At 46.0% G+C, this 10270-nt stretch overlaps 1 protein-coding gene across 2 annotated transcripts in view; it reads right to left on the bottom strand.

The window, feature by feature from the left end:
* The window catches only part of IGF2BP3 (insulin like growth factor 2 mRNA binding protein 3), a 136787-nt gene extending 126780 nt beyond the window's left edge, over window positions 1–10007 (bottom strand). For both annotated transcript variants that reach the window (XM_024738446.1, XM_024738445.1), the window contains exons 1-2: window positions 9748–10007; window positions 8562–8622 (exon numbers count right to left, since the gene is read on the bottom strand). In XM_024738446.1, the coding sequence (XP_024594214.1) occupies window positions 8562–8622; window positions 9748–9922 (236 nt within the window). In that variant the 5' untranslated portion in view covers window positions 9923–10007. The remainder of the gene's footprint in view (window positions 1–8561; window positions 8623–9747) is intronic.
* Window positions 10008–10270: the final 263 nt, after the last annotated feature.

Here is a 10270-nt window from a genome sequence, read left to right on the forward strand (position 1 = left end):
ACGGGAAAATCCTTGGGTAAAGCAACTAATACCGTTTTTTAAAAACCCTATTGTGCTATCTCATTTTTATTAGTTTTCTCTCTTAAAATAGTAGGTGTTTAACACATTCTGAAGGTAGCATTCTATTAATTAAAGGACTTGCATAGACAAAGAAAGTCTTAAAAGAGTTATTCAGACCAAGTCACCTGTCTCAAAATCAAGTGCTCTAACATATCACCTTGTTTTGGTGACTCCTGTGGCCAAAGACAGCATTCATAATTCGAGAAGGAGGCTACTTTACCAAGGACCAGATTTCTTAATATGCAAAAATGAGAGAATTTAGGGCACTTCAAGGGTTTCTTATATTTCTTATAACTTAAATTTTATTAATAAAATGGACGGAATGCTTTATTCAAGTATACTAAAATAACAAAGTGATTAAAGTATTTTAAACCTCGCCCATAATATTCAAAAATATTGTGGCCATTAGTTTCAGCCTTTGCTTGTCTTTAATCAAGTATTTAGACAAGCGCATAGAAGCACTGGACTTTGCACTGTTTTGGAACCAAATATGTACTAATAAAAAGCAGAATGGGTTGTCCACGGGAAAGCGAGCTCACAGTCACCAGAAGGGTGAAAACAGACGCCAGAGGGTAGGTCAACTGTTACCAACAAGTCTTGTCCACTGAACAAGAGAAGGATCTACTAACCTTAGGAGCCACTTCCATCTCTAGCAACTTATAAATAGAACATACTTATAGATGTTTCTGGAACATTAAAAAAAAATAACTAAGAGCCTAATAAATGAATTCTGGATGGAAGGCTGTATTCCAGGTTGCTCCAAAATTTGTAAATCGCTCTCCATTTATTTACAGCACAGCCAGAAGGCTGAGACTTAACACTGCTCCCACTCATTTTTTCATCCATCTAAAGCACAAACTCTCAGTGATACTCTACACAGTTGATTACTTTCCTTCTCCACAGGCTTTCTTCACTTCTCTCCCAGAAATAGTTCGCTGTGCTTGACTTCCGCTCATCACTGACCTCCTTCACTCTCCTCTGCCGGTCCTTCCTTCCTCCTAGAGCTCCAGGCTCAGTTCCTTGATGATCTTGTCCAATTCCATGATTGCAATACTACAAGCTAATGAAGCCTCTAATGCTCACCTCTGCTTCCTACCTTCTCCTGGGCTCCAGACCAATATATCCAACTACCTACTTGACGTCATCATTTACATTTCTAATAAGCATTAGAAACAAAATATGCCAAAAGTAAAGCTCCTGACTTCCACCCAAGAACCTGTTTGTCTCACAATACTCTCCATTTTGGTCAATGGCACCACCTTCCAACCAGTTGTTCTGGTCAAAAAACCTTGTCATCCTTTCCTCTTCTCACACCTCTCATCCAATCCATCAGCAAACCCTATTAGCTGTTCCGTAGAAATAAACAAAGACTGACCACTACTCGTTACCTCAAAAGTTAACACCATGCTCTCTTACCAGCATATTACAAGGGGACTGGCTCCCCATTTCTAGCGCTAAATGCTATTTTCAGGTATTTTATGTTCTAAGCATTTTCAAGCCTAAATGCTCCCCTACTTCAATTTGTGGAAGACCTACAAAGATGGCCACCATCAATTCCTCCTCTGTGTACATGCATGCCACTCCACCATCAAGAGAGGGAAGCTATTTCCACATCCCCCTTGAACCTGTCCTGGCCTCGTGGCCTGCCTTTATCAATAGAATGGGATTAAAAGCAACAACGTGCCAGTTCTGCACCTAGCCTTTAAGAGGCCCCGCAGCTTCTGATTTCACTTGCGGTAGCCAGCCAGGGGCCACTACGAAGTGATGAGATACCGAGTAGAGAAAGATGACCTGGATAAGCACCAAGAGGCCAGACATGTGAGTGAAGTCTTCTTGGACCTTTTATCCCAGCTTAGTAAATGACCCAGAATGATACCACGTGGAAGAGACCTAACCACCTAACAGACCCATATGACCATAGGAAAAAGTAAGTTGCTGTTGTTCCGAGCCACCAGTTTTCAGAGGGCTGCGATAGAGAACTGAAACATCATGATGACAATCAACATCCTAAACAACTAAGTGATAATGGCCGATATTCTAAGGACTCAGGCCTCGTTCAGCTTAGAGTTCCACTAGATTTTTTTTTTTTTCCCCACTAGATTTTAACAGCATTTTTTTTTTTCATTTCAAAGTTTGGTTTGAGGAAACAATAATTCCATAATTTCAAACCTTTTCCTAATCAAGTTAAATGGCCTCAGCATAATTCTCTCAAACACATAATTTATGTACTATGGACTCCCCTTCAGGGCAACAAAATTCCTATACTGTATTGATATTTATTATAGCTGTGTTTATTTACCAAATACTTACCAAACAGCAATTTCAGACCATGATAAATTTTAATAGAACACCGAAAACTGTTTGCAACCAGCTTTCAAGCAAAACTCTGTAGTCAAAGCCCATTGTAAGCATCAGATTTATGGGGCAGAGATCTTAAGTAAACATGCCAATCCAGGGACTTCCCTGGCAGTCCAATGGTTAAGACTTCACACTTCCAATGCAGGGGTCACGGGTTCAATCCCTGGTCGGGGAACTAAGATCCCACATGCCATGTGGCCAAAAAAAAACAAAAACAAAAACCAAACAAACAACAACAAAAAATTCTATGCCTGCGGTGACTGTTACACACAACTCTGTAAATATACCAAAAATCACTGAATTGCACAAGTAAAGCAAGTGAATTGTATGGTATGTAAATTATAACTCAATAAAAATTTTTAAAAATAAAAATGCCAATCCTATCCCTTGGTCACTGCTCCCACACTGCCACCTCCTGTCTTATGACTCTAGAAGCTTGAATCAGAGTCAACAGTTGATAAAGGAAACTCAGCTAAGAATAGCACAGACTCTCTCCTTCCTCCCAGACGAAACCAACCACCAGCGTTCCTGAATGGATAATTCACTTTTCAAAATTAGTTACTGCTAGAAAAGTTGCTGTCTGAATGCTGCTAAAGACTATTAAAATGGAGTTGCTTCAAAACATATATCAAGGTGGCTCAACAGCTTCACTTTAATACAAAATCCCAGACCTCTAACAACACATGACCTACAGTAGTGTGGCTCACAAAAGCATTTCAAAGTACGGCAAAGATCATGTCCCTCTTGCTGACTGCCCAAAAGAGGTACACGTGCAAAAGCAACTGAACTACCATACTACAGAAAAGAAATACAAGTCAAGTTCCTTACAGGGAAAAGCCCAGCTCTCTGCAATTCCAAAATATATTTTTAAACCTTAGCTGGTAACTCATTTATTTCAAGCAGAATGCAAAACTCAGAACAAAATATGCCTCCTGTTAGTTTATTATAATGGCATTTGGCGTGAACAGAGAATGTAAGTCATCACACAAATCAAAAGGAAACCAGAAACAGAAGCCAAGATTCTCAGTTCCCACTGGCTCCAGGCACATGTCACGTTTTCATAACGTCTTCCTTGTTATCATGGACAGCCACACAGAAGCTACTTATCAACATTTTTTTAAAATTCTAATAAAGTGAGACAGAAAAGTGAGAAAACTTTCTCAAGCCGTACTGAGAAAACAACGTGAAATCAAGAAAAATCTCATTGGCTACAACCACTTAAGCAGTCATGCATTACTGATCTTAAACCGAGCACTGCAAAGATAACCTTGCCTATAATTCTTTACCAGCCATGAAAGTTTCCTAACATTCAGAATCTCAGGGCTATGCGTGTTTGAGAAATTTCCCTAATTCACAAGATTCACCTGTACCACCACTGATAAACCAGGGGCATACCTGTTAAAATATTTAGCATTAAAAACAGCTTTTACCGTCCTGAGACAACAGGGTCTTATGCCCTGGCTAATGGCACCATCCTATTCTATACTTAACAGCTTTTAAAAGGCAGCACTAGCTTTTAAATGGCCATTTAAAGTAAGATATATTTAAAACCACAGTAATTTTTATACATGCTCTACCCCATTTATATGCTAAACATAAGATTCTAATACGGAAATAAGCTGTTCATTTTATTTCCTTTTTTTTTTTTTTTTTTTTTAATTTTAAGGAAGCAAGAAACAAAGACATTTGAGCTTAGGCACCACAGTCTGTTTTAACAGATCCTTCCTGGAAAAATATTAACTATGATATCCCACTATTTTTTCTCTTTCATTCAAATATGTTTTGGCTACGTACAATTCTAATCAAGGCCAAGAGCTAAATCATGAGGAAGTTTAAGCTAGAAAAAGCTGGAAAATACACAAATTCTCATAATTTAAAAAAGTAATGGAAAACGAATTAAACCACCATCCGCTCAGTTCCCCGGCGTCAGCAACTTTCCTGTTACCTCTCCCATGCCCAAGAGCCCACAACATAACAAAAAGGAAATCGGCGCTATTTACAAAATCATATAGGGGCACACCAAGGTTCCCCAAGATACCAGTGACCCTTCCAACCAAAGTCAGCCACCGTCTTCCAAAGTCAAAACAATTTTCACACCCACCCTCACCCCCAAGGAGGGAGGGAAATTTTTTTTTAAAGCTTATACCTCCAGAGTGAAGCCAAGTCTTCATGTGCTGTATCTTTCATATCTGGAACAAAAAGTGCAACACTATCACTGGTACTCAGTGCAATCTTCTCTTCATTCTGGATGCACGGGACCTCAAACTCTGTGAAGCACTGCTATAATCTTCCCCAACTGGGGGGTATCTGAATGCAGAAAAGCAACATTCCTTCCACATTCCCTTGTGACTTGGGTAATCAGCAGCTAGGCTTGGTCTGAACCAAACTCAACAATGCCCCTTCCTGAAATGGTCCCACCCAGCTCTGCTCCCCGTCAAGAGTTGGGCCATCCTACCACGCATCAAATCACCCCCGGGCCTGCTCCCCTGTTTAGCTGCTGCAAGCCCATTGATCCATCTCAGAGTGCTGCCATAAGCATTCTTCTGCACCGGGCTCCCAACATGCCTTGCACAGCAGGTATAAAGGTCACTGCTGCATATGTGGGTATGCCTGCCTCAGGTGCCCACATGATGATGGGATGGAATGCAATGACTGCTAAGCACAAAGAACTCCACGCAGAAGTCCAGCAGGCTCACTGGCAAGGGCTGGTGCGCGGCATTCAATTCACTGTCACCAGTACCACCTCTTGACCCTCCTATAGGTGCTGGGCCTGTGGATCACCAAGGTGCCTTCTCTGCCCTCTCCCAAAGCCTATTCAGACAGTGGAACAGTCCAGATAAGGAAAACTACAACACAGTTCCAAGGTTCAGTTAGAACAAAATTGTAACATAGATTTCCGGCAAATGTCCCTGGGCAGGGCTTCCCCAGTAGCGCAATGGATAAGAATCTGCCTGCCAACACAGGGGACACAGGTTCGATCCCTGATCCAGGAAGATCCCATGTGCCGCAAAGCAACTAAGCCCGTGTGCCACAACTACTGAGCCTGCGCTCTAGAGCCCACGAGCCACAACTACTGAGCCCACGTGCCTTAGAGCCCATGCTCCACAAGAGAAGCCACCGCAATGAGAAGCCCGCACACCGCAACGAAGAGAAGCCCGCATGCAGTAACGGAGACCCAACACAGCCAAAAATAAATAAGTGAAATAAAAATTAAAATTAAAAATTTTTTTTAAAAATCCCCTGGCAGAGAAAGCAAGCTCTATTGTTGTTTTTAGCCATTTCTGTACAAGCAAAGGACTTACTTGATTGCTCTCTAAATCAGTTAAAAAAAAAAAGAAAGTTGTCTCCAATGTACTCACTCCTATTTACTTTGCTAGTAAGACAATAACATTCAAAATCCTCAGCATTTTAATGCTAATGCAAATCAGCTACAAAATTTAATCTACATTGTTAATAAACTGAAGAAGTTTCCATTGATAAATACTTTCTGCCACTGGTAACATTTTACTTTATGTGATTTCCTAAGCAGCAACTCCTGTTTGCCATAAAGTAACAAGTAAACGAAGTATGTTTTTAGGTTGGGCAAAAGCCTTTAAGAATAAAACAGGCAGTCTATTAACCAGACAATGTTTTTAATTCCCTACACATGGGGGACAAATTCACACCAGCCTGGAGAAGGAAAATCAGGAGAGTAAAGCAAAGTTATTGCATTTACACACAGGTCAAGACATTTAATGTTTAAATTTAGAAACTCTCAAATGTTAAAATGCCTGTCCTTCAACACAACCATCTGCCTATTTCTTATTCAACATCTGAAGAAAATTAAGATACAGTGGCTAAACATGAAACCAATTAGAATTTGAAGAATGTGCTTACATTTTTTTCCAGTAGGTAAACAATTCAGACTATGCCTTTAACCTTTTTTTAAGGAGCTATGACTTCTCCCGCAATTTTTCAATTGTTTATTAAACTGAGATCAATTTAGATAGTTTTCAGTACACGTTCTATTGTTTTAGAAGCTTTTAAAAGAGAACTCCATTCTGCTATCTAAAATAACTTGACCCCTACCAAAATTCCCAACTAGAACTAAATCTGTCCACGCCAAATCCCTTTCCAACTATCCTGATGAAAATTAAGTACATGGAGAAGAGAAATCCACAAAAATCCAAACAGGCTGGCAAACAAAAACACAATTTGTAAAAGTGCTTTACCTGGAAGAGAGCTCAATCTAAAAATAGGCATAGGGGGCTTCCCTGGTGGTTCAGCGGTTAAGAATCCGCCTGCCAAGGCAGGGGACACGGGTTCGAGCCCTGGTCTAGGAAGATACCACATGCCGCGGAGCAACTAAGCCCATGCGCCACAACTACTGAGCCTGCGCGTTGCAACTACTGAAGCCCGCACGCCTAGAGCTCATGCTCCGCAACAAAAGAAGCCACCGCAAAGAGAAGCCCGCGCACCACAACGAAGAGTAGCCCCCCGCTCACTGCAACTAGAGAAAGCCCGCGCGCAGCAACAGACCCAACGCAGCCAAAAATAAATAAATAAAATAAATTTTTAAAAAAATAGGCATAGGGACTTCCCTCGTGGCACAGTGATTAGGAATCCGCCTGCCAATGCAGGGGACACGGGTTCAACCCCTGGTCTGGGAAGATCCCACATGCCGTGAAGCAACTAAGCCCGTGCTCCACAACTACTGAGCCTGCGCTCTAGAGCCCGCGAGCCACAACTACCGAAGCCCACGTGCCACAACTACTGAAGCCCGTGCACCTAGAGCCTGTGTTCCGCACCAAGAAAAGCCACCGCAATGAGAAGCCCACTCGCCACAACCAGCGAAAGCCTGCGTGCAGCAGCGAAGACCCAACACAGCCAAAAATTAATTAACTAATTTTAAAAAGAAACTAAAAAAAAAACACTCTTTAAAATAAAGTAAAATAATTTTAAAATAAATTAAAAAAATAAAAATAGACATAGGATGACCTGTTAGGTAGCCATCTCTCCCAGCCAAGCACCAGGGAAATGCACAGCAAACCCTTTCCACCCTCCAGCATACACACCCTCACCAATATCTAACCAGACGCTCTGGCTGCCCTAGTTTAAATTAACTTCCAGCTTACTACTTGGCCCAGGTTGGGAGTGGGGGATGGTAGGGGGGAAAGGAAGAAACTAACCCCACCTTGCAAAGCCCAGCAACGCATAAGCCAACACCAGCACCACCGGGAGGAAGCAGAGCCTTTCAAGTCAGAGCTACAGAGCCGGGATCTGGCCCGCTCTGGAGAAGGGAGCCATTTCTCCAAAATACTTAAGAGATTAAAACACAGTCTCCAAACATTCTGTAAACTGACACACTACATATGCTTTCCGAAAAGTGCAATCCCCCTTGTTTAAGTAGCAAAAATCTTCAGCCTTCTCCATCTCTTGGTGCTTATCTGTAAGCAAAAGTATTTTTTAAATGGGGGCGTGGGGGGGGAGTGGGGGGAAGGCCTGGAGACAAAGGCGGGTTTGCAGAAAGCTGTCTTACTTGCAGTGACTGAAAGGCGCTTCTGGGCAGGAGAAGCCCAGGCGTTCACTCACGTGTTCCAATCCCGGCGGGCGAGCTACCAGGGTAAAGGCAAATTCTTCTCCTCTCAGATGTGCGGACGGCCTCCCAGGCCTCTCAGACTCGTCGCCGCCAACTCGGGACAGAGAAGGAAAGGCACGCCACACCCGCGCGTGTCTGCAGCTGCTTCCGCCTATCCTGCACTTTCAGGTGGGGGGCGGCGGGCTGGAGCGGTCACCCATTGCTTCCTAATTCCCACAGATGCCCAGAAACTGCCCTTTGAGACTTTGATTTCCTGTTGCAGCAACTTGACCTACTCTGCCGGAGAACATGTAGCTGTGAGAGCTTCCTCAAGCGACTTTATTACCAGTAACAATAATCCAGTGGCAGGGGCCACAGACAAGTCGTCTATTCCTTCACAGCAGTACCAACACACATTCACACTCACACACACACACCTGCCAGAAACTTTAGGGCAAAAGACGAGAAACGCCAAGTCATACAGCAACCCAATAACAGTAAGAGGAAAAGTTGTTTTCAGCTGTGTTGAGTCTCTCCTCCCAATGGTTGAGAACAGAATCAATGAGAACATAATAAGTAAGCTCACCTTTGCCTTTTGGGGACCGAGTGCTCAACTTCTATGAGTTTCCCGTGCAGTTCCACTTTACCTGCGGACACACAAGAGGTGGAGGGGCAGTTGGCCCGGTTTAGCGTTTCTCTGGGCCCGAAGGACCCGCACAGCCTAAGCAGCGACACGAGTGGCCTCCTGAGACCCCGAAAGACACCCGGACGTGGCTCAAAGCCGAGAGAGAAACCGGCCCCGCGCGGGTGGGAAGCTGAGCCCCTGGAGGCTGCGTGGGTGTAACTTACAGATGGGTGGGAAGGGGGATCAACTGGCTAACCCACTACAAAAACGCCGGGAACTGGCAGTGAGCGGCGGGAAAGGCTCGAGGACCGCAAGGCAGGAGCGGCAGAGCGAACGTCCAGAGGCGCAGCTCAGCACAGACTGCACAGCGCGCGAGGGACGGCGCAGCACCCGCCACCCCGAAAGGCATGTGGCTCGGAGTGGGACCTGAACACAGCCTTCCTCCGGGCGTCCCACCCCCGCGCGCCAAAAAACGCCCGCGCCCACCTGCCCCTCTAGCTCGTTGTATGCGGGAAGGTCGAGCAAATAACTCGGGTCGCCCTCGCCCGCCTCCCGCAAGGTTGAGGGGAAGCGCGGGGCCGCCCGTGCTAGGCACCACCCGCGGCCTCGTTCGGCAGCCGGGTCAAGGCCACTTTGAGTTCTCCCGCGGCCGGGGTCTGGGGCGGGAGTGGAGGCAGCGAACCAACACCACAAATAACCGGCAGGGAGAGGAAGGAAGGAGCGAGAAACAGGCGTTCGCTCTCGTTCCCCAAGCAAGGCCCGGCGGGCCGGAGCCTGGAGCACGCGCCTGGGCCCGGGCGGGGCGCGGGGCGAGCACACCCCCCCTTCCAGCCCCGCTCCCAGGCGCCACACAGTCCCCCACGCCTCCCCTCCGAGCCCGCGCCGGGGCTTTCTTGACAGCGCGTTCGCTCTCAGCCCTCAAAGCCCGGCGGGGGAGGGGAGCCGCGGGGGCCGGGTAGGCGCCCGGGCTGGGAGAAGGGCCCCGACCCACGCGTGCAGGCGCCCGGGCCTCGTTCCCTCTCCCCCGCCCGCCCAGGCCGGGGCCCTGTGTGGACAACCCCGTGTCAGCCGCGGCCCGACCCCGGCAGGCCCGGGCAAGAGGCACGGGGCTGGGCAGGCGTCCCGGCGGAGCCCGGCCGGGGCCCACCTGAAAGCGCTTCGATGGCCTTGAGGGCCCAGCTCTCGTCCGGACAGTCCACAAACGCGTAGCCCGTCTTCACCAGGAAGGGTCCCGACACCGGGATCTTGGCGTCCTTGAAGATACTTTCCAGGTCCGAGGGGACGGCGTTCTCGCTGAGGTTTCCGATATACAGTTTGTTCATTGTGAAGAGCGGTTGTTTAAAAAAATTAAGAGAAAAACGAAAAATTAAAACCACCCACAGCGATGGATGGATCCGGCGGGTTTTGTTCCCCTTCTCTTCTCGCCGTTAAAATACACAGACACACTAAGAACCAAGGACAAGAACGAGGAGCGAAAAATCAGATCCGAGGGTTTCTGTTTTTCTTTTTCTAGGTATTAAAAAAAAAGAAGAAAAGAAAAAGCCTTGCTACAACCCAAACGCATCAACGAGTCTTCCTAACTCGGAGGAGGAGGCGGGATTAGCGAGAAAAAGGAGGAGAGGAGGGAGGGGGGGAAACTACTTTTTGTCTCTTACTCCCCAACCCCTCTG

This window comes from Neophocaena asiaeorientalis, unplaced genomic scaffold (assembly GCF_003031525.2).
Source record: "Neophocaena asiaeorientalis asiaeorientalis breed wild unplaced genomic scaffold, Neophocaena_asiaeorientalis_V1.1 scaffold89, whole genome shotgun sequence".
NCBI lineage: Eukaryota > Metazoa > Chordata > Mammalia > Artiodactyla > Phocoenidae > Neophocaena > Neophocaena asiaeorientalis.